At 35.2% G+C, this 25,660-nt stretch overlaps 1 protein-coding gene across 1 annotated transcript; it reads right to left on the reverse strand.

Moving 5' to 3' along the window:
• Positions 1 to 230: 230 nt before the first annotated feature.
• LOC125200645 (protein SHOOT GRAVITROPISM 6) lies at positions 231 to 24,411 on the reverse strand. Its single transcript, XM_048098340.2, has 51 exons — positions 24,264 to 24,411; positions 24,063 to 24,153; positions 23,898 to 23,952; positions 23,658 to 23,789; positions 22,777 to 22,848; positions 22,145 to 22,235; positions 21,954 to 22,049; positions 21,320 to 21,398; positions 21,159 to 21,222; positions 20,953 to 21,056; positions 20,628 to 20,736; positions 20,036 to 20,125; positions 17,765 to 17,842; positions 17,505 to 17,572; positions 17,330 to 17,429; positions 17,074 to 17,250; positions 16,460 to 16,549; positions 16,281 to 16,346; positions 16,059 to 16,157; positions 15,902 to 15,976; positions 14,986 to 15,045; positions 14,028 to 14,117; positions 13,567 to 13,688; positions 12,875 to 13,004; positions 12,675 to 12,754; positions 11,875 to 12,010; positions 10,791 to 10,872; positions 10,231 to 10,376; positions 9,722 to 9,802; positions 9,543 to 9,643; positions 8,717 to 8,955; positions 8,212 to 8,321; positions 7,952 to 8,080; positions 7,733 to 7,807; positions 7,482 to 7,615; positions 7,313 to 7,385; positions 7,010 to 7,141; positions 5,777 to 5,958; positions 5,579 to 5,701; positions 5,424 to 5,484; positions 5,253 to 5,348; positions 4,413 to 4,513; positions 3,066 to 3,171; positions 2,407 to 2,520; positions 2,249 to 2,323; positions 2,039 to 2,137; positions 1,502 to 1,573; positions 1,306 to 1,391; positions 1,122 to 1,215; positions 862 to 969; positions 231 to 781 (listed from the first exon to the last, which is right to left on the reverse strand). Exons 1-51 carry the CDS (start codon positions 24,301 to 24,303, stop codon positions 605 to 607), a joined length of 5,190 nt encoding a protein of 1,729 aa, XP_047954297.1. The 5' UTR covers positions 24,304 to 24,411; the 3' UTR covers positions 231 to 604.
• Positions 24,412 to 25,660: the final 1,249 nt, after the last annotated feature.

A 25,660-nucleotide genomic window follows, 5' to 3' on the forward strand; every position in this document is an offset into this window, starting at 1 on the left:
AACTACTAGAAGTATTTTGTAATTCTAATTTTATTATATTATAGTTGTGTAAGATTAGCCCTCAAAATTCATTTTAGTTGCACATTTCCTTATATACATTTTAATCAACTGAATTATATTCTACATTCTTTAATCAACGGAATTATTGAAAATCCTATGACCCGTGCATAGCACGGGTGTTAACACTAGTTGCATAAAATAGAAAGGTTAAAATCAATGCCAACACCACATAAATTAAACAATGTCAGATTCCGAACTTCCGATTTGTCAAACGTGTTTGTATTTAAAGCTCAGACAAACCAGTGCGCACAACATAATTACTAAGTCACAACTGCTATACATCAAAAAGTTACACACAAAATACACGCATGTGCACAAATGAATGAAATCACTTGGAATATATATACACAATCATACTTGAGTTAAACGATTTCAAGAGCTTCAAAAACCACCTCTTTTGTCGCCACCCAGAAGCACTTGGTCGAACCACCTTCATGGTCGAACACAACTCTTACTAGATAGTCTTCATCTTACATTCGTCGTGTGTGAACACTGCAGGGTTGAGATATTAACAAATCTGCAGCCTTCTTGCATCTGTGATTCATCACCTCCGAGAAGATTCCGTTTCGCGTCCCACAAGGTGCGAGTCTGGTGGATCTAGACGGGTGGATTTCCAAGAGGAATTGGTTGACTTTAGTAGCAAACCGAGAGCCAAAGAGCCTGTTGCTCTCACAATTGCATCCGGAGATCGATTTATCTTCCCAATCAGCATGCCGAAAACCTAAAATCAAAGACAGCTCTAAATATGAAAATTCAACATTTTGTGATTAGCAGAAGAATTGTAGTGTAGTAAATGAATACCTGACTTAAGTAAAGGGTGGAGATATGCTGAACACTTGACATAGCAATTATACTGCTACACAAATAAATTGCATTTGCCTGAATTACTGGCCAAGGTGCCTCAAAAGCCTGAACATATACAACCCGACTAACTCAAAAGATCGCGCCATTTAGTTACCCAAAATTGAAACACATATACATATATTGATTACTGACATGGATGAAAACCATGGAAGTACTTTTCTATGATCTAAAAGAATATCTCATCAGCAAACGCAGACCTGTATTAGTGATGCCATGTAAGTATCAATCCTGGAAGACATGCGTTGAGTGAATAGCTTTGCAATATCTCTAAGAAAGTCTTCATAGTCACCTCTGAGGCAGAATTTGTAGAGCATTAGGAGAAAAGGGAGTTCATAACAAAGTCATCAAATAAACCTTAGGTTGGGATTCACTAATACATACCTATGATCAGAGCTAAACCTATGTGTGTTTGCAAGAGCAACAATACTATCAAGTTCCATCAAAGGAGCAATGCGCTTGAATGTGTTCTGACAGACATAAATGTAAATTACAAAATCAGCAATCATTAGCATCTAAAAATTAGAATCCAAATCTTGTTGAAGGCACTGAAAAGAAGCTTCTCTAAAGTTTTCTCTACCCGGCAAGCGCGTCGCACACCAAGGTCATCATCATGCAGATGCAAGACCAAGCGTGGAAAGGCAGCAAGAACCTGATCATATAAGTTTAACCAAATTTAAATGTCTTGGTAACCATTGCAATGTACAAAAATCAACCTAGAAACATATACTGTGGCAGAATATTCATTTCTGCACCAAATGGATCTGAATAGTTGGGCTTACGCAAAAATATAATGTAGCAAAAGTTACCACTGCAGAGGAGAACTTGGAATTGGCAACTACCACATTAGTGGGATAGCTTAAGTGGGGAATACATTGCAAACTCTAAATCTACTAGACTATTATATGGAATATGGAAAAACGTGGTCTTATACATGCATACATCTACTCAGTCCTTAGTGCCATTTAGTCGTTGAGAATTCGAACACATATTCATCCTCAAAATATAATGAGTCTATTATTTTATAGTTTTTTGAGAATAATCATGAGTATCATTGAAATGTCAGCTTTGGTATAAACCAATCACTTCAAATGTCAAGTAAATCGAATTAACATACCTGCTCACGAAAAGCATCATGTTGTGACCCAAAACCATACGTGCTTATTGCCCCAAATGCTGCGAATGCATTAGCTCGAATCTTTGCATTCATGCATACCTATTGCAAGCCAAAAGAGAGAAGCATTGAAAAACTTACTTGAGGCAACCAAAAGTTCTCACCAAATACAGACCTCAGAAAACTATGATGCATGAGTATTGATAAACTTACTTGAAGATTACGTAGCCTAACTGAAAGATTAAACAAAATGGGTTCTACAGCTTCAGTAGAAGCAGATCCAAGGACCTAAACGATCAACAGTAGCACAACAAGTGAGATTCTTAATGTGGTGAGGACTTGTTAATGGAGTAAAGTATGAGATAAATCACCGTTTGCAAGCATGAGACAGCAGTTAGCTGAACTGATTCATCTGGGTCATCCAGTAAAGCAACAATAACACTGAGAATCTGAATGGTATACTGGATAACAAGGACTGGTGGCATCTGCACGGAATGCAGGCAAGTGATCTTATTAAAAATCCTAGAAGACTAACTATAAAAGTCACTAATGCTCTCGAATAATGTCCATATAGCAACATGCATCTCACAGTGCAAGACCATTTACACCGCCCACCCCATACAATGCTTCCCTCAACACCCTTCTATAACTACAAAAAACCAAAAAAAAAAAAAAAACATATCTACTGCTATCATAAGCTTCTCCGATTGCTTATTTCAGCATCATGAAGTTTTCTCTTCCTTGTTTTATCTTGATTAGCAATATCATGGCATAGCCATCACAATCAGTAAACGGAAAGAAGGAAGGTGCACAGTGGAGAAGCCTTGTGACTGTTGTGCAAAAAGAAAAGTTGAGTAGACAGATAGCAGCATAATTAAAATTTGTCAAACTTCTAGTTTCCATAAGTTGCATAAAGGATGTACCGATGTAGTCGTTGTAGACCCAAAGGTCTGTAAACAAGCTGAAAATCTTCAAATTTCATAAGACAAAAGTTGTTGATTCTTAATATGGTATTATTATAATCAGCTACCTGCACAAGTCCTCTTAGACAAAGTCGCCTAACATTTGGAGAATCGTCAGAAGCATGTCGAGTCAATCCTTCAACCAGCTGCTCCAACAAAGGACCAAAACTCTCACTGCAGAATGATGAACCTCAGCAAGAGATATTGATATTTGAAAACAAGAAAGAGTTTAACGTAACTTGAGCTAGACCAACACCCGTCTAAAATCATAATTTAACTTCATGTGAACCTTAGTAATAATGAGGCTAGCTAGATCCTATAATATCTATATTTACCAAAAAAGAAAGGAAATGAGACGGTTTTTTATGAACATGAGTACTATAGGTTATTTCCATTGCAGGACAAACACCAAATAATAGTGTTCAAATAAGAAAATCTCAGTTCACAAAATACTACTCCCTCCGTCCCGCTTAAGATGACACGTTTTCCTTTTTAATTTGTCCCAACTAAGATGACACATTTCTTTTTTTGTTAACTTTCTCTCTCCAATTAATACACTCAACCACTTTTTCTCACTCCTATTAAAATATCCATCTTTCTTTATCTCTCTACTTTAATACCTACACCCACCTTCTCTCTCTCCAATTAAACACTTTAACTAATAACTCCTAAAATCCCGTGCCGGCTAAGCAATGTGTCATCTTAGCCGGGACGGAGGGAGTAGGAATCTAGAAATTATTTGTGATTCATCCAGTGCTTAGCTTTCAAGTGATGGTAATTTCAGATGGTGGCAAAACTTTCCAGATCTTTCATGGAACCATCCATCACTATGCTGAATCATCAATGTTGATAGCAAGTCACTAATAAGTTCAGTAGATCAGTTTCCGCCATGTGATCAATAAATAATTAGTACCTAAAGAAACGGTATAATAACTAAATTATTTATTTCCTAATCCCTGAAAGTGAGACAAGGCAATTGCATAAGTTTTCAGAGCCTAATTCAATACTCCCTCCATCCAACAAGAATATGCACTCTTTCCTTTTTAGTCCGTCCCACAAGAATATGCACTTTCCAATTTTGGAAACTCTTTTCTCTCTATTGAGGTGGGACCCATTCTCCACTAATAATACTTCTATTACTTTTTCTTTCTATCTCTCTCTTACTTTTTCAATTATGCATTAAAACCCATGCCCAACCCAAAGTGCATATTTTTGTAGGACGGAGGGAATACAATTTTGAGAGAGAAATGTTGCTAGCATGCTATGAAGCTTGTCATTGCCAAGCCATATACAGGGTAAACCAACCAAGACTTCCAGAAAGTATTACTACCAATTAAATTGTCGTGTGTACAAGCTAAAGCCTTAACAAAGTCCAGCATCTCATGGAGAGAGAAAGAGCAGGGTTCTGAATATACCTGAACCTCACAAACTCTGACAGTGCAGCAGCTGCTGCTTCCCTTGAATACCTTGAGGGTCGATCCAGTGATTTACAAAGAATCAAAGAAATTATAGGGACCTGTGTCATTATAAATAAGTAATGTAAGAAATCATAAATTAAAGAAGTAAATAGGAATCAGCACTTAACCTGAGTGAAATATTTGTAACCTTACAGAGAGGAAACTGAAACTTGAGGCATTTAAAACTCACAAACTTATAGGAATAACAAGAACGGATCCAAACAACAGGAAGGCGTTCAAAATGCGATCAAATCTATTATATCTTTCTAAGGCCGCATATTTCAAGAATTGAATTCCCAAAATTCTTTTCCTTTGAACTATAGTCTATTCATATGTTATTATCCCGTGTAAAAAAAATTCTAGTAGCATAAGAACAAATTTTGTGCAAAAATATCTCAGCAGTCAAAAGGTTCTAGTAACATATGAACATATGAATCCAAGACTGTACCTTTAAGTGTCAAAATTAACATAAAAAAATTCAATTCTAGTTTTATTCAACTCTAATGAGGGCGTGTGAAGCACTTCAATAATTCCATGGCATGTATAAAGAACTTGCAGCAACAACAACTCCAGAACTATTAGGACCACTCATTGCCCAACTTTCCCAAATGCAAGCAAAATAGATTTGAAACTAAATACACAACTGAAGAGTGTTTTTGTCAGATATCGTTCCTGTTTAGGTGAGACTTTCATGCACAGAATTCAAATATATTCTAGGCTCCTATTGGTGGTTTTATAGTATGCTTTCGATGAGATCAAAAATCAGCAAGCAGTTAAGAGTTTGGTGGCAATAACTACCTCTTTAGGCCTTTTAATGGAAATACACCAAGCCAGGTCCCTGATTAGTCCAATCCATGTCTCCTCTTCATTTTGTTCCCTGTCCCTGGCCAGAATCTGCATATGATTTTCTTTTTATTGCCTCTAAAATTCAAAAGGTTGTAAAATTCCACTAAATAGCGGCCAAAATACCTTCCCCATCTCGAGATCACCAACACATTCACAAAATGCATTAAATGCAACCAATAGCGCGCTGAAAGTCATATTTAGAAGATTAAATAAAAGAATGCAACAGCATCAATACTTTGATTCTTCTAGTGTGCATTTAAGAGAAGCATGACTATTACCGTAGTGGTTCCTGTTGGCCAGAATTAGATAAACTATGACAAATTCCTAAGTGAAGCACAAGAGTTGCAAAGACTGCACCATAAGTTTGTTCCACAGACTTTTTTCCAACTCTCGCACCACCTCTGCATATACAAGAATATACCATTCACCACCATAGACACTGATGGAGAAACATAATAATGCAATTAAAGATATACCTGAAGAAGGCAGTAAGAGCTATCATAGCAGCGTGCAGCACATTATCTTCTACACTACTTTCGCCAACATTATTGGAATTCTCCCTCTTAACTGAATCGCCTTGAAATATAGGTCTCTCATTCAGGATCGAGATTATATGCTCCAAGAAAGAATGTGAAAGAACTGTGTGCTGGGAAAATGCCTAATAATTTCAAGAAATAAAAGGAAAATAAGGCACAAAAGCCTCAATAAACGGAATACCACCCAATGCAACATGTCATTTGGAACATAAGGTCCCAATTCTATGAGAAAAAGTGCTGCTAACCCATAAGCTGGATGAGAAATACCAGCCTCAATTGCTCATATCTTTGACTTGTATAGCTGTGTATTTCAACAGAATGGTTGAGTAACCTTTCTAGAGGAAGGTTCCTCTTAAAATAAGTAACTAAAAGTGCATGAAAAAATGAAAAGAATGTCATTCAAGGAGTATATAACAATGTTAGAAAAAAAATTGAAAAGAAATACCATAGTAATATAGATATAGGGGTGGGATGCAGTGAGAATTTATTTCACGTATGAACTGAGAATGACACATAAATATGAATTACGCATGCATAAGTAGAGTATATTCCATGTATACAAAATTCGTGAATAGTTCACCACTAATGGGATTTGAAATCAGGTGCTTTTCATGAATTTCTTATCTAGACTTTATAATGTGCATGTGTGTAATCCGTATTTAACGTGCTTATGTGTCATTCTCAGTTCTAGCAAATGTTTATCATTCTCACTGGATTACACATAACACATAAATGTGAATTACTCATGCATAGGCAGTATATTCCATGTAGAACAAATTCGTGAATACGCCACTAATGGGACTCGAAAATAGGTACTTTTCACGAATTAGTAAAAACAAAGTATATTCGATGCATAAGATATTCGCAAATAATTTGCCACTAATGGGATTTGAGTACAGGAGCTTATTTAGGATTTATTATACATGGAATTTTGACATGCTTATGAATGTGTAATTCATATAATCATATTTATGCATTGTTCTCATTTCATCAGTCTCACCAGATCCTTCCCCTATATGTGTGGTATATACATCAGTAGTTTGCATGTTTTGGGACAGACGATAAAAAGTATTGATGAATATTTCAAACATATAAAAATGAATGATGCAAAAAAAGTCCCCCAAAATTGTGAAATGGCAATTATATGTATCTAGGCGTAAAGTAGGAATTTACATGAAATACATCCTGTACTGGCCAGCCCCCACGTAATCTAGATACATCTTTTGTAGCTATATCTTTCTCAGCAGCAGCCAACACTTCATCAAAAACAATTCTTGATGTCGTATTCTCAGCAAGGGCAGATATCTTTTAACAGTCAAAAGAAACTACCCATAGGACCAGATTAAATCATTTGTTTTGTATCCACATCATTTGACAGCTTTCATAAACCAATAAATAATCATGGACATCAACAGAAAATAGATCTTTCACCACCATGACCAGGTAAATGAAAAAAATAATAACTAAAGAGGATACAGCATTAAGTGTTTCTTGGCGTAGATACTTCTCAACTACATGGTTTGTAGCAGAAAGCAAGGACTGTGTCGTCCTGATAACACATGCATAAGGATCTGATAAGTCATAAGAATTGCGAATTTATTTCATAAATCAAATTACGCTTCAGTCAAATCATTAGTCATTCCACCTTGCGATATCAGCGTCATTTAGCTCCCTACCCCTCTTAGTGATAAACTCAACCACAGCTTGAATAGCACCTTCGGCAGACTGTCTGACCTTGTCACATATAGCAGATGAGCTACTATATAGAGCCGCAACAAGCTATACAAAATTGAGATGAGATAACATGAGACGAAGTTTAGTGCACATCTTAGAAGCCTTTCAACTATCTCAGAAAGTTAATACATACACAGAAGATAAGGACAGTCAAATTATTACCTCATCCTTAGTAAATAATATGCACACAGATGAAATGACCCTGTTGAACACCTCTGACGGATCAAGTGATGCATCCTTATATGAAAAGTTAGTAGTGAGGAAGACTATTCTTGAACTGGAAGCAGAAATTTAGAGCAAGAAACCCATCCTGCCTTTCTGCTTTCCGTAAGAAAGTATGATAAAGTGATGTATCAAAGAAGAGGTTATGAGTTGACTTACTCTCCTCAAAATAGCAACCACATCCTCAAGTGCTGATAAAGCTCCATAACACAATTCAATATCAAGATCAATACTAGAGTTTGCAGACCTCGGTAAAGAAAGGGATATACTGAAAACTAAATCAAGAATCTGCAGGTCCAGAACATGATCAAAATATGTAGAATCAGAGATAGATCAGCAGAAATAAGAGATAAACACCATAGATCATGTAATGTGGTTCTTGAATAAAGTAGAAAAGGGTAGCATCACAAATTACTGGCCTGAACAGAGATTTTTCTAACTTCAGGATTTGTATCTGCACAGCGTGACAGATATACCATGATCCTCTCCCCTAAACACAAAGCATCACGACTCGGGGATATAAATGCACCTTGAAAAAAGCCAAAATATCTTAAGCTTTAAACCACAGATGAACGGTCAAATAGCATAAAGAGAATGCATATATATATAGGAAGATGATCAATACAAAAATGCATCTCAATACAAAATCCAGACCAAATCCTGACCATGAGATTTGCCAATCTGATGGTCAATAATTATCCAGAAACACGGAGGGTCATTATTAAGCAGTTTTAGGTCATATTATAAATTTTGGGTTTGATGTCATGTTAATCATTTTAGGTCATCCTTACTATAATGACCTAAAAATAAACTAACAATGACCTAAATATGACCTCCATATTATTGGTTCTGCGTTGTTGTATTAAGATTGATTTTTGCATAGATCAAAATCCTATAAATACAGAGAGAGAGAGAGAAACTAACTTGGTAAATTAGAAAAGTTATTATTCATAACACGGTCAATTCGTTTGTTGTGGCTACAACTTCCTTGGCAACCAAGTGCACAGTAACCACTAACACATATAGTTCGGAACTTCTGAAGCATCTCATATGCCGCAAGACAGCCTCTTTTTCTCTGATATTCCACAGAGGAAGAAACATATGGATCAATCTGTCTCAGTATATGCAGTAGCTGTTCTGCTCGACTTCTTCCATCCTCCCCACTAATGATAAAAAAAAATAGCAAGTTAAAATAACAGTGTATCTAAGGGCATAGTACTAAACCAACAATCATAGTGACAACATGCCTAGATGATTACCCATGCAACATGACTAATCAAAATAATCAGTAAACCAGGCAGTCTGCATCCATATGACCTAATGAAGAAATGCTTATGTCTTAATCAATATTTTCATTAAAGTGGGAGAACATTTTCTGAAACATGCTGGCTACTGCCCTTTTTTTCTAGGAAGAAAAGGAATCTGCCGGATATTTTCCAGCCTTATAAAGATAAATTGAACAAAATCCCCAGTAATATATCTAAACAATATGAAAATACAAAGAAGACAATAGTTTCCCACAAGGCATGTGATTAGGAAAAGAAGATCAGAGTCCAGACTGGTCACATACACTTAAAAAAATTAAACTAAACCTTAAGCACATTGTTCTAGAAATGTCTCAGTGACATGCAACAAATCAATCAAGGCCTTCAACGAATCTGTGTCAAGCATACATAGATATCTTTAAAGTAATTTTTAAATACCCAAGCTAAACCAAAAATCTAGAGCAAGCATTATTGAGGGAGAATACCTTGTAACTAGGATTGCACAGAGAAGAGTAGTAAGGTTTTGTATGAGACCATTAATAACATCAGGGGGATCATCTGGTAAACCAAAGAATCCCAAAGTGGCCTGTCAAGAATGTAAAATACTCAGCACCCTAACCAAATAGTTGTTGCAAGAAAAACTGCAGTTAGTTGCATCTTTCACCTTCAGAACATGGTTCCTTGTTTCAATTGTTAATTTTGGCTCCACAGAAACCAAAGTTGTACAAGCACTCAAAGCAAGGCACTGTATAGAAGAATATAAGTTTAGGAAAAACAGAAAGGAAATACTGTCAAGGAAGATAATCACGAGTGAAAAACACATGCCCCCAGATATCTGTTAAAGTAATAAAGCTGTGGGTGGGGGGTGGAGATAGGTGGCAAGACAAGTTCTGCAAAAGATAAGAACATTACGTCTTTCTTGACAAATCGATCACCCAACCCTTCTATCTTGTCAGTTGTCACTTTAAAGAGGAAGTGTGTTACCAGTTACAGAATAATATTGCATCACCTATTTATAAGGCTAATTTTCAGGAAGGATTATTTCCTCAAATAGATACACGCAGTGTCCAACAGAACGTTCTTATCGCTGTTAAGGTTTTCCAACCATCAAGAAACAATGATTCTGTACAATTACCAGGTTGTGAGCAAAGATCAAGAATCCCAAAAATAAACCTGAGTGTTCAATAGGTCCAGGTTAGAATCAGAAATTCCATCTTCATCATCTCGGCCCATCAAAGTTAATATGTAATCAAGAAGCACATCTCTCTTTTTCAATGGAAACGATGTACCGCTTTCAGCAGCACCAATAACAGCCTGACCTACATTGTCAAAATAAGATAATCAATATGAAGTCATGAAATAGACAACCAAAGAGTAGGTACCTCATGAATGATAAATTTACAGCAAGATGACAATACAGAAGATGCATTATCATGCCCACATGTTATGACTTATGACAACATTATAAGAATACATTAACCACAGCCAGGCGACGAGGATGCACTAATTCCAGCAACATGGGGGAATAGATTAATATTTTTCATAACCTTCTTTAGTTATACAGATTCTTCAGAGCTATGGTAGTCAATTATGGATCTCCATTTTACAATACTTCTTATCTTACCAAATTTGATCTTCTAGACAAGAACATTTGGAAATAGACGTTAGAGAAGTAAGATGTATGTCTTCATGATTGACAAGACAGCGAACAACAGCAAAATGAACCCACAAACCTAGTAAATCAATAGCTGTGATAACTGCCTGCTTTGCTGTAGGATGACGAACATTAAGAAGACGTGAAAGCATATTGGTCCCCTGTCATACAACAGAAAACTATATCAAAAATAAAATATTTAAATAAACACATATAAGCAGATGGCAGGAGTCAAAACACAATAGACTGTGCAACAATTCCCAGCCCATCAAGACAACATGCTAAGAAACAGCATAACTATTTCTGATGGCTATGTAACTGCATAAGAAACTGCATAACTGTTTCTGATGGCTATGTAAATTGCATCAACTGACTAGGAATTATCATATTATATTTAAGCTTTTACTATATTTTACTCCCTCCGTCCCTTGTTAAGTGATTCGTATTCCTTTTTAGGACGTCCTAAGTGAGTCATTTCCTTTTTGGTATTCTCTCTCTTACTTTTCCTCTCTATTCTATTCTCTCTCCGCTTAACTAACAAAACCCCAATTTCTTAAATCTCGTGCCAAAAAGAAATGCCTCTCTTAGCAAGGGACGCAAGGAGTATTAATTTTGAGTTTATCGTCTTGGCAATATTAAATTTTAATGGAAACTGATACTATGTGCAATCTCAGTATTATTTTGAAGAATTAAAAAAACTGGCCTTTTTGGTCTTATTTGTATAGTATTTGCATAATCAATGGAGTTCATTCCCATCTACTTAAGCTTTCATTGCCTAAGTTAAAAACATGATTTGAGTGACACCTATAGTATTAAGACATGTTACTAAAAAGATTTGGTTAAATCCAGTTAATATGCATGCATATTGGCACATGCCACCAAATGTCATTAAGCTTCCACCACATACAATTTCAATTCAAAACTGTTATTGAGCAGGTGCTGAGTTGAAGGAATCATTTATATTTGAGTTATGCACTTATGCTAAAGAAAAGCACATACATAGAAATAGACCCATGCAGTGCACATTCATAAATAGATTAAGTTATGCACTTATACTAAAGAAAAGCACATACATAGAAATAGACCCATACTGAGCACATTCATAAATAGATTTATCAACAATGAAGACATAATGAAATAATAAAGCAATGATTCCACTCTACCACAAGCGCATCAATTCTGGCTTCAATGACTGTAGATGGAGCATACTTAGCAGCATAGCCATACATAAGAGCTAAAGCGGCATGAATGTCATCTGACTCTTCCATTTTAGCTCTATCAGAAAAGAATGATAGAATCCTGCAATGGCGGTTGTCACATTCATAGCAAGATGCAGTGAGAGCATGGATACACATGCTATCATACAACACTGAAATATAAATAAATACTCCCTCCGTTCCATAGTAACAGAGGCATTTCGTTTTGAGCACTCATTTGAAAAAATAATAATAAATAGTTAAAGTGGAGAAAGCGTAAAGTAAGAGAGAGAATATTGTAGATAAGACTCTTCACTACATTATTCTCTCTCCTACTTTACTCTTTCTCCACTCTAACTATTTGTTATCATTTTTTCAAAACGAGAGCTCAAAACGAAACGCCTCTATTACTGTGGAACAGAGGGAGTATATATCTATATATATTGTAAATACAAGGTACACCATGCTCTACATAACTAAATGCAAAATATAATAAAATTTTGCAGCACTTTCTTTATATTATGACTATGAACATCACATCCTTCAACACTAACAAATCTTTTTATTTTCCTTCTACCGTGACTCTGAAACGTCAATCCTCCAACACTCAGACATGATTTGTCTACTTCAAACCATCCTTATGACTGACAACCATAGTCGAAATTCTTATATCAAAAGTGAAAACATGGAAGCATACATGTATGTGATTCAGATCTGAGAATTCAGATCCCATAAAAAATTGACAAAGACAAGCTCCCTGCATTTACCTTTTAAAGAAACTATCACCGACATTATCGAGAATGTCTTTTAGCTTATCCAGAACTGTGTCCAAGTGTGATGCAGCGACCTTTATGTTAAGACAGCAGCCAAAAGCATCATTTATATAGTATTATTAATAGAAACCTTCTTCAAAGTATTGAGTTGATACAAGCATGTTACATAGCATTTTAATACAAAGAATGATTACCAGTCCCATGGCCTTGGCTAAACCAAGCCTATTCACCGGCAAAGCAATGTTAGCTTGTGTGTACATCAAGTCAATCTTAGCATGGACATAGGATCTGTCATGAACTTTCTGCAGCAAAATGCCTAAGCATCTGCATTAGGGAAAACCAATTGATTTCAGATCTCCATCTAAATAAGTGGTAGATCATGCATGCAAAAGTATTTAAGCGTGTAGCTCTATATTAGGACTAAAGGACATGCGTGTCACTATATACATAATATATAGTAAAAAGAATAGGATCCTGACCGTATGTAAATCTATTTTATCAGTACCAACACTACCCAAAGCAAAGAGATACAGGGGCACAAAAGAGGGGAATTAACAGGAAATGTTATAAGTAAAAAGTATAAAGAAACCAACTGTTAAGAAGATCAATAAATCAAACACATATATTAAAGTTCTTTTCATCAAATTATAACGTAGAAAGTATCAATTATCAAGATATCTCAATGGGAAACTAAATAAATACTACCTATACAAAAAATTATGGAATCAATGCATCAGGAAAAGAATTTGTTGAAATATCTAATGACTCTCCGTCTCAGGATTCTGGATTCAGGTTACGACGGATTTTAAGACAGCAGATACTTAAGTAGAAGAAACGGTAGCTATTCCTGAGACCTAAGGAAAAAGGGTGAACTAATACACCATACCTGTGAAGCAGCGCAGAATGCTCATCCTCAGAAGAATAAAGTTCATATTGTTTAGCAAAAGAGTTCCCAAGAGATATTGCCCAATCAGGATCCTGAATCACATCCAATGACTCTGCAACAAACTGTTTCAACAGACAAAGATTATACACCTATTCACAATAAAATGTGGTCATGTATATTCAAACCATATCAACATCCACGACATCAAGAGCTGAGAAGCATATGCAAAGTACAGCTAAAGGAATTAATCACTGTTAACCAAAACCAACATATCCTTTCTTATGAATGCTTCAGCATCAAGATAAAAGAGCAATGCAAACATGTCAGCAAACTTTTCTCCAATACAGTGAGTGTGGCTAGGCAAGTCAAGAAAGCTTTTGATTTGGTAAATCCCAAAAAAAAAATTCATAACAGTTATGAACAAAATGCATGAATTTAGAAAGAAAGGTAAACAAGCTTACATTAACAACCATGTCATCCCAAGTCTCTTGATATAATGGATCTTGCTTTAGGTCTTCTGGATCACTCACATAAGCTTTCATTTTTGGAATCTAGAGCTTGCAAAAGAAGACAAACGGTTATAAGAGAACTAAAATTGTATATCTAATAAATAAACATGTGCATGCAATCTAGCTCATAATGGTAGAAATTTATAAACAATAGATACGAAAAAAAAGGTTAGATTCAGCAATATCCTCAATTTTACATCGATCAGCTAACCATCAGCAAGTGATCTGGCTCACAATGATCATGCTTAGAAAAGATGGTGAATATAAACAGTGGAAAGATTCAACAATACTCTCAAATATGAAGCCATACAATTCCAACTACAAAAGAAAATTTGTACCATACAGACAGTATACTAAATAAACATTACCAGTACGTGAATTATTTTAGGCATTCATTCATTCAATATCCCTGAAAAACAAGGCCATAATTTATGCAAGGAGTTCATCATTCTCTACTTTAATGTTACACAATCAAACTTCAATGTCCACCCACCCAGTTCTATAGTTTGTTTATTTTCATCCCTCAACTCCATGATGCTAGAAAATACCACTAATTACCCATGGGGTTAACCTATTAGTAAATCAAACTATCGCTAAGCAAACAAGGCCACAATTTATGCTTGGAGTTCATCTTTGATGCTACTCTACCTATAAATACACAGTGGATGAATCTACCATTGTCCGACCACTCAGTGGGATAGTTCTTTATTCTCATCCCTCGACTTCATGGAACTAAAAAGCACATTCAATTGCCAGATGGGGTTCTCGAGCTGATGTTCAAGCACCAGGCGCTATGGCATATAGTAAAACAAAAATACCTCACGGCATGCATACAAAAGCAGTCCACATAGAGCAAAAATATAGTTTCAAAAGTAAAAACAATAGAAAACCTAACAGCAAACTTCTATACCTCGTCTTGCCAAAATAAGATCATATTCTTCGGAAATAGAGAAGCTAACTGATTTAGGACCTGCAAAAAAAAAATAGATGTAAAGACTAAAGAACAGAAAAAACTGCCCAGTTTCCATGAGGTGCTATGATTCACTTCTCAAGGAGACAAATTACGGTGTACTGCTAGTGCTTCTTGCTAATGAGTATTCCCTTAAATTTTGCATGCTCAACACATGCCACCTAGTATCTAACAAAGTCGGAGTTGTTTTGAAATGATCATTAGAAATTTAAAAGGACTATGCAGTTTGTGGGCTCAGCTTGAAACAAAAATTAATGTCTTCTTTAATTGAAAGGCCAATTAAATGATGGCAGGAGAAGCAAATGAAATCGTTTTGCATGAGTACACCTTTTTAATAGGTTATTTGAATCTCATAAGTGTAAACAACAGCATACAATCATGTAAACAACAAACACATGGGTAAACAAGAACAATGTACAGGTATACCTAAAACGGTGATCAAGAAGACTGGCCAAAACTGAAATTCATTCTTCTAGAAGCATAGAACCATATAATCCCCCCTTCTCCCATGAATCAAATGATTTCATATTGTTTTGTTCAATGTTCAAAACTCAGAAGTTGTGTTCTTTTGTTAGAAACTAATATAAAAGAAAAACAAAATAGAATGAAAAATGTGAACAAACGAAAAGAAATAGTCAAATCAAATCAAGAAGACGAACTTTTGGTAATTGTACATTTTCTTTGGGTAGAACATTTATTTTTCTAAGTAGGTGAATAAACTTGGTATGGCAAGTTCCCTGTCAAATGGTCAGCAATACTTGCTAGCTGAATACAAAGCTACGGATTTAAACAATCACTCTTCGGTAATACATTACTGTAATATATAGTATATTAGACAGTGATAAAGAAAACTTACAGTCAGAATATGAGTCACTAACTGCTCTCTCGCAAGTGGATTATGAAGAAGTACCACGAGACGTGCAAAAAGATCCTGAATTTTATGTTTCTTAGGTGATAATTTTCTATCAGAAGAGTAATTATAATTATAATTACATTAACTGAGGATATCAAACCTCTGGAATCGGGAGATCTGCACGAGCTTTAAAATCAGAAAGGATTATATCACTTTGGGTATTTTTATGCCTGCATAATTCTGAGATGCACCTGCAAACCTGCATAAAACATCAAATCACTGAGAAGAAAAACACAATTTACATAATGAGGATCATATTCCAGCTGATAGAGAAACTGAGTAGAATCCTGAGACAAAATGCTAGAGATGTAGTGCATCTTACTGTGGCAACTGCTCCAGTGTAAACCCGTGGTATGATCATTTTCAACAAAAATGGCCAGAGCAAATGCTGTAAGTTTCAAACACAATGGCTTCTATTTGAGTTTTAAACATAACTAGCATAAAAATGGTTATGAAAAGGAGTACCACAGACAAAAGAATTAACCCAGGGCATTATTATACCTCCATTTCAGGGATGGTCACAGTTATCAAAAGGAGACCTTTTTCACAGGTGTCACGTAGCTCAGTAGGGGATACACCTCCAATCTTCACCTGCAAATGACCGAAGAGTTTCTAATAAAGAGAAGACTACGCGAGGACAACCATTTATACTTGTAAATGGTCCAATAAGATTCCCATGGAAGTTCTGGCATTTGTTTTCTTCCATGCTTAATTTCGCAGGAATACTACCACTATTACAAGTTGGCAAACCTATTCATGTGGATGGTGTTCAATAAGTCTCATATTTATCATTTAAAACCCAAATAATGTATTTTTAAATAGATATTTCAGTAGGAGAAACAAATTAAAGCATGATGTCAGAAAATATCTTATGTTGATCATCCAAGTACTGTATTCTTACTAAGGAATGGCTTACATTACAATATTCATAAAATTTAAGTTCATTTGAGTTACATATAGCATATTATATACATGCACACACTATACCATGATGACAAGTAAAGGACAGTCACTCCAGTGTATTATCATCATATTCTGTCAGCAGATGATCATGTCCAACAATATGCAGTCAAACAAGAGAGTCACACATTCTAAACAGTAAGCAGACAACCAACCTCTGATTTCTTGTACATGAAAGGATTGAAAGTGCCAGTCGACTTAATTAAATCCTTTGAACTCTCAGTATCTGACCCATTTAAATCTGTTACAGCACAGTGTCGTACCAAGTATTCCACAAATAACTCCCCTACTGGACCAACCAAGTAACAATGGGAAGCCATAACAACAATCAACTGCAATCAAAGGTAACCATTGTAAGTGCAAGCCATTATATTGTGTATGGACATTGCAACTTTGCTATGGAGACAATACCTCAGAAAGTGCCTTGCACACAGCCAAGTCCCTCTCATCTAACAAACTTTTCACTGCTTCCACTAGCAAAGGCCGTTTAGCATGCCAAGATTCAGACAATCTTAAGAAACCAGTGAGAGCATAAGTTGGTATAAGATCTTGAAATCCAAAAGTTTAAAGAAGAAAGAATGCTAACCTAGGTAAAAGATGCTTTAGGACAGAAAGTGCACCAAAAGTAAGAGGATCTTCTTTTAACCTGCATTTCTGGAACATACATCATTCAGATACTTTACAAAAGACATTAAAATCCAACCTTTTCAACTTGTTTTATTTCTGTAATTTCTTGGGACATGGGTTTTTCTCAAGGGGGAGAGTGATTCACGTTGAACCTTATGCATTACAGAAAAATAACTAAACGAAATTTCACCAAGACAAGATTCTATAATTGTTACCCACATAGAGAAGGAACGCAAAGATATCTTCAGGGTAAACCTGACCAACTGTGAGAAAGCAATGTTGAACTTCATTGTAGGTCTGCATATACATAACATACATCATATAAGATGAAGTAGAAGATTTTATTGGCCAACAGAAAAAGACAAAAGAATATGAAGTAGGGCATGATCACTATAATGCATGGGCAAATTCACATTACGGGATATCTCAAGGGAGGGGGGGGGCTAAAACTGTTAAGCTTCTTCATGCTCGGTACATTAAGAGAAAGGATCTCCATTAGGAACCTTCATAAATACCTAATATAATTAAAACCACAAAACCATGGTCACCTGAAATCCCTAGTGTTGTAGAATAGGTATCCCACATCAGTTATTTATCCCTAGCCAGGCTTAGTCTCTCGTAATATACTACAGGAGCTTTAAAGTGATAATAAAAGAACTACTTACTACTTTTCTCTAATATTTTTCTATAATTTTCCACATATGTCTATTTATTATTCTACATGGCATCAGATACGGAGGTGTGATCAATTGCTAACTTTCTTAAGTTGCTACCTCCTCTAACTCATCAACGCAGTGTATTAAAAATGTTAACACAATGACATTAAAATGTCAACACATAATTTTGTTGACATTTCAATATACTGTGACATTTGTTGACATTTTTAATACATTGCGTTGATGAGTTAGCAGGGTTAGCAACTTAAAAAGTTAGCACTATAACGCACCCCATCAGATATGTGTAAATTATAAAATTAGGGTTTTTGTTTCTGCCGCTCTGCTCTGCTACTGCTGTCTGTTCTGCTGCTCTACTCCGCCAGTTCTACCACTCCAACTGATCTGCTATACATTGACCGTTCTATGACCGTGGCTGATCTGCTTAGGGTTTACTCTCGGTCTTATTTTAAATATGACCTATTATAAACCTTCTATTGGGTGCATGTGGATGCCAACTACGGAACTTGGTCTGCTTATGATTGCTCTGTCATTACTTGGTCCTGACAAATAGGCTATTCGCCAGGACCATCTCCGCTCTTCCCTATTCTGTTCTGTCACTGCTACACCGTTCATAGCAGACTCTACATGGTTTCTAACACCACTTTGAATTCCTACTCTAACATCGAATAGAGATTCTAAATCCACTTCCACTTTGGGACTTTTCCCCAACTGGTCTGCCGACTTTGTTCGGTTCTGACTGCCTCTGCCACTAAAGTCTTCTTTAGTGTTGCCGCTGCTACTAACTACTCTACTGACTTTGCTCGATTTCTACTAAAACTTTTTTTTAGGTTTTTGGCTTCTTCAAATCGCCGATAACATTGAAGTTTAAATCCAAACCTAATTCAGAGAGCACTACCATTTTAAATGTTTCCAACTAGTACTATTAATACTGTTGTCACTGTTGTTACTACTACTATTGTTGTCGATGTCTTCACTAAACTGTTGAGGAAAATCAGAACATTGTACAACGTTGAACATTATCGACATACATGCTCCAGCTTGAGGGGGAATGTTGTAGAATAAGTATCCCGCATTGGTTATGTATCCTTAGTCAGGCTTAGTCTCTTGTAATATTATAAAGGAGAAAGTGATAACAAAAGAACTGGAGCACTACTTTTTTCTCTGATATGTTTCTATACTTTTTCACTTATGTCTAAAGTTTTTTGTTCTCACCTAGCAAGCTCATAAAAAAATCTACAAAAATGCTGAATATAAAAACATAAAAACTTCCTTTGCAATCCGTCCCATGAATATAAGTGGGGAAAAGAGGGAGGAAATAATATAGCCATTATGTAAACAACCGTTACATGAACATTGCAGAAAATACTAAATCTTGTCCAAAGAGATAGGTCACATATAGGAACGAAGATAATTGTATTCTTAAGTACAATAAGTTAGAGTAAACAGGGGCAAATTTCTCAAAATGGGTTAATCAAGCAACTAAATACCCTAAATGAGTCACTTTTTTTTACTTCTGAAAATGGGTGTTACGCATTTTGAGAATGCACAACTAATTACGCATTCACACTCCAGGAAAGTCATCCTGCCATATTATATTAAGACAACTAAATACGCATTCACACTCCAGGAAAGTTATCCTGCCATATTATATTAAGATTACATTAAGTCTATAAATATACTATCAACTGCATTATGTTCCACTTTGGGATCTTTAACCCTTGTACTTAACTTTTTTTTTGCTTTGGTAACTTGTTTCTTTTTCATATCAAATTATTTGTAATTATAAACCCATTGGAATACCACTAGATCCTACCTTCAATCCCACTGGAAAATCTGACTGCTGTTTATTGTCATTACTGACACAAACCACGGGAAGAAGGGTTGACAATATGACAGTGAGATCCTGCAAAATCACATCCCATATAAGACCACAAAATCTTGGAGGAAACAAGAGGACAGGTTTACCAAATCAAACAAAAACAAAAGCTTCAAGTAATATCAAACCTATACCTATAAAATACTCTGATGCACTTTTAACTTATAGTTGTTTCTGTTAGAAAATCCATCATGTAATTTTCTAGTATATGTATTTTTAACACAGCTTTCCACTGATTATTCAACAGTAAACTGTCCGCAGTTCTCATTGTGTCAGTATGATCTAAGAAAAAGTTGAAGCTAAAAAATAGCAACAATGGTTCAACCTCATTTGATGAGAGCATTGCTATTACTCAGAAAATCAAGCAAACCACATTTCAGTAGGTAACCATAAAATGAGAAAAGGGAGGCCAAATTTATTAGAAAGCCGGAAAGCTTCTATGATGATGCCAAACACGCAATAAAACATAGTACTACTTAAAACCTGAAACTTCATCTTTCACAATATTCAAAGCACAACCATATTCAACCTCAAAGTCCAGCAAAGGTGGTCCACTTTCTGAAAGTAACGAAGCATTCAAGAGATTGTGGAGACTACATGTTGCCACAAATGCTGCCACTTCTTGATCTTTCTTATACCTGTATTTGCAAAAAAAAAGGGGGGGTGGGGGTGTGAAATGGGTAATATTAGTCAATTTATTCAGCTGATAAACAATATATTATCAAGTAACCAACTTCAGATAACCACCACCAAGTCAGATTAAACTCTGAACAATGGCTTCTACAGCAGGAATATTGCATATTATTAGTGAACTGAGAAGATACATGGACAAAAAGATCAAGCTAACAGCTCACAGTTCCAAAATAGTGGGCACTAATCTTGGCAAAGCCGACTTCAATTGTGTCCGTGTAACTAGACCAACCATCTGGCCTAAGGCCTCAACTGTAGATACACGAACCTGCAGAAACAAAACAAACTATCTTTGACAAAGCTCTGACATTTCTAATTGTCTACTGAACTTCAGCAGAGATAGTCAATCACTAAATACAAAAGTATCAACCTTGAGATCCCGTGAAGCTGCCCAAACTCTCAATAAAAGCTCAAATGCAGAGTTCAGGAAAGACCTGCGCCAAAATGCCTCAGCACAGCCTAAAGTAAAGGTGTGCAGAAAATGGTGTAATAAGTATGCAGAATAGAGCAAAAGCTCAAAACAAGCCTTACATGACATCACCATCAATAGCTGTATGCATCAGGAAATCAACTCCATACTGCCAACAGGCTTGACACCACGACTTGAATGCTGCAAGAGGACAAAAAGTTTCTCGGTTCAAGTAGAGTATGGTGTAAAGTTTCTGTAAGAGTATCATGATGCGATGCCATTTCTACCAAATACTAATAAATCAATGGGGAAAAAAACAGCCTAAAGTGGAAGGCAGAAAAGGGAGAGTTAATTGAAACAGCGGCATAAATGACCATTATGACTTCTTCAAAATAAGAGATCTATAGTTTGTACGTTCTTGTATCACTGGCATCTGAAAATTGTTTCTTCGCTGAGCATGACATCTACCAATTCACTTCTACAAGCCCTATGCAATTTCACCTCTGTTGGGCTGAGAACCAAATAGAGTTGTTCATGTGTGAATGAAACTATCATCACAGCCCACATTATCATTGAATCTCATCATCTTAGCTATTATAGTTTGAGTCTTGAATAATAGAATGGACTGAATGGTCAGGCTAGAGGCATAGCATGCCTTATTCTCTTGGCAATTGGCATTCAATAGAATACTGGAGCAATAGAAAATATAAATCACAAGATACTCACGTATCATAGATGCAACAAAAGTTAACATACCATTTGCAAAAATAGGTCGATGTATGTCTTTTACATTTCCAAGAATAGGAAGCACTCTTGTAAGTACACCTTTGAGTCGTGGAGTAAACTGAATAGCTTCACATTTAAAACAAAATTACATCAACCATCCGTTTAAAATGATGTATGTAACTATATGTCAGAGTAAAAAAAGGCTAGAGATACGAGAATACCATCAGAAGAAGCAAAATCTGCAAGTATTTGAACCATGGCAGGAAGAGCTGAATTTGTTCCAGAGAGATGAAGAAATATTTCTTCCATCATCTGACAAAATAAGTAGATAAACAACATGTATTGCATATTCGCATCACAGGTGAACAGAGAAGTTGTTGACACTCATTATCAGTTATGACTAATGACTTGGCTGGTCGTAGACACGTAGCTAATGAAAATAGAGTTGGCTACAATGAGTAGCCATCAGACTGATAACAATATGATGTTCCTATAGTCACATTAACTCTGACAGCAAACCAATAATTCATGTCAGAGTAAAATTTAAATGTATACTATTCTCAAATGACGAATACATTGATGATTCGGCTCCAACACCAAATGAACTGCTAGTATTAAGGTTAATGAAATATTTTCCATTCAAAATTCAAGGATCAAAACTTGAAGCAGGTTTAAGGTAATCCAGAGGAAATATTAACGTGTGAGTACAGAGAAGTACTATGCGTGACTGTAAAACCTCAATTGGTCATTTTGTAAAAAATAAAAAAATATGCTTCATTTGCTAAGTCTTCTAAATACAAAATTATAAATTAATAAATAAAGTCGTCTTAATTGATCTGAGCAAGGAACTTACCAGGTCAGGGAGATGTAAACCTAACGCAACAAGCACACCTGATGCAGCCTTTTGCCAATCTGCATTAAGTTCCTGGAAGAAGAAGATAAACATGAGAAACATTTATATAGTATTTCATTATCAGTTAATACCCACAAACAAATGAAAACATTGGACCAAACAGCATTTCAATCGTTAATATGAATTCTACCAGGAATTCGTAAGTTGTGAACTGGATAAAGACATTATCAAGCTAATGAGTACGACGTGTCATCAAATATTCAATCATGTAGCCCATGTGGCTATGCACTACAGAAACTTCTATCTTGCCATGGCACTTCATCAAAATTTTCATTTTATGATTGAGGTTATGATGGCATTTCTCTAATTTAATTCAATCATATTCTTGAGTCTAAACTTAAACAAAAACAAACATACAGCCGATATTTAAAAAAATATCACTTTCCTAGAATTTTGAACTCCTTGAATTTTACCACGACCAAATTTGACGTTCAACTGTCATAATTCATGCGGTAAAGATTGTCTTTTCAGTTTGTTGCTTTAACACGTGGACTAAATCATTTCAAGTACTCAGGCAACTAAAAAAGAACTAGTGAAGCTCACAAGAAAAGCATCTCCATTACTCTCAAAAGAAGCTCGATGAATCTCAAGAGTTGATTAGATTAGACTAAGTTCAGGGCTGTTAAAATCTTGTGCTGGTCCAGAGCTAAAAAAATAGATGTAGCAGAAATGAAAAAATAAGGTATGAGATTAACAGCATCTCCACTGCTCTGTCAATAAGATGAATTAAAATCAGAAGAGCTGATTAGGCCTAAGTTCACATTTGTTTAACCTTGCTGGCTCAGGTTCGTGCAACCTAGTATAGTATAGTATAGGAGTACCTTGGTTGAGATGATCTCGGCAGAGGCAACTTTAGCAAACTTTGCCAGATATTGAGGATCAACATCAGCATTATCCAACGCGCGAATTGCCACAGACATAACTTGAAATAATCCAGCAATTTTTCCAAATCTCTGAAATACATGTAAAATGCTCATTCATTACTACTGATATCATACTATCACTCAGACCCAATAGTCACACAATTTGTGCTCAAACAAGAGCATGAAACGCGACAGTACCCTTCGACCACCACGCGACACGGTCCAGCAACAATCAAGGACCAGAAGCGGATTCCTGTAGGCATTGAAGAAACTTATTCAAGCTTGAACATGACTAAAACAGTTCGTTCCATCACTACAGACATCAACAGGCTCAAAATTGGAGAAGCAGGAGCAAGAAATTACACGGAAGCAATGTCCTTGAGAGTAGCGGCCGACGCCTCTCTGACCACCGGAGAGTCGTCCGCCAACGACGAGACGAGAACTTGAACTGCCTCTGAGAATTTGAAAGAAGCCCCCACACAGCAGAATTTGGAGTGCAAACTATTATCAGGAAATACACGCAAAAATTGGTCGAAATTGAATGAGAATTGTCATCGAGCATACCGGGAGCAGGCACAGAATTGCCGGAACTAGAAGACGCCATGGATGCCGGGAAGGCTGAGATCGAGGAGGAAATGACGAAGAAGAATAATAAAAAAATGTATTAAAGAAAATGAGTAAATAATTAACAATTAGTGCGTGCGCTGTCTCTGCTGTTTTTTTTCTTCATTTTCTTCATTTCTTCTTCTTTTCTATCCTTAGTTTATGTTTCCTCTTTTTTCTTTTCCCATCTTTATTTTTAGTATTTTATACATACATCTAATTGCATTCATAAATAAAATCAAGAACAAAACACCTAACTAAATTAATTATTTAAAATAATTAAATTAATTGAATGTTTTTTATTAAATTATTTTATACTCATTTTAGGATTGAAACACCTAACTAAAAATATTCAACTCTCTATATCATTATGAAATACAATTCACAATTTTAAATTTTTATTAAGACTATATTTATTAGTTATTAATTTAATATAAAATAATAATAATAATAACAATAATAATAATATTTATTATTACATTATATTATATGATTCATAATTTAAATAATTATACTATAATTATTTATTAATTACTACTACTTTTTAGTATTATAACAAAAATATTATGATAATAATTAAATATAATTATAACTATAATTATATTTAAGTATATTTAAATGATATTAAAAAATAAATTAATTACTCCTATTAATTTATAATACTACAATAATAATATTAATATTAATATTGATTAATAATAATAATAGTATAAAGAGCGAGGATAATGAGAGAAATATTATAATATCACTTTTGGTACTAGTTTTGTCAATGCCCAAAATATCCTTTATGACACAAATGGAAAAATGAATTTATCTAGAGGGTATTTTGGGATAAAAATTATATTAGATACCAAAAATGTGATTAATAAATACTAAAAACAATATAAAATAAAGCTCAGATACCATTTATATGCGACAATAAAATATTAGTTACCATTCATGCTATCCACTCTAAAAAAAATTATGTTTTGATATTCACATTACATGATTATTACCAGATATACAAAATAATGCTACGTCACTTTTTATTTTTAGTTTTTTATTCTTGATTCCTAACTTTAATCTTCTTTTTTTACGTTGGGCAAGGAATGACAAATAGAAGACTATAAAGTCTATTACAATTAGACTTCGAGTTTAACCATACATGTTTTTTTTTTTTCCCTTTTGGGGCTATTATATTGAAAACTATTTTAACTTGAGCCACTTTATTTAAATTAGTGATTTTCGGCTATAGATTGTAATTATGACACTATTAGAGCATCTCCAAGAGGAGGGGTAAATGGAGAGATAAGGTTATATAATTATCATATTTACATTTTTTTCATAAAAAAACATTTTCTAAGGGGAGAGGTAAATGG

The sequence above is a fragment of the Salvia hispanica genome, chromosome 2 (genome assembly GCF_029641045.1).
Source record: "Salvia hispanica isolate PSC_SH4W2 chromosome 2, Shi_PSC_v1, whole genome shotgun sequence".
Lineage (NCBI taxonomy): Eukaryota > Viridiplantae > Streptophyta > Magnoliopsida > Lamiales > Lamiaceae > Salvia > Salvia hispanica.

Bases quoted from the DNA above. Each gene is read 5' to 3' on its own strand.
- LOC125200645 (XM_048098340.2), bottom strand. From the start codon at position 24,303: ATGGCGTCTTCTAGTTCCGGCAATTCTGTGCCTGCTCCCG. The intron at 20,737-20,952 runs GTGAGCTGTTAG...TTGCAAATACAG, and splicing joins GTGCCCACTATTTTGGAACT to GTATAAGAAAGATCAAGAAG. The intron at 7,142-7,312 runs GTATCCTCTTTA...GACTGTTAAAAG, and splicing joins GCCAAGAAACACTTAATGCT to ATATCTGCCCTTGCTGAGAA.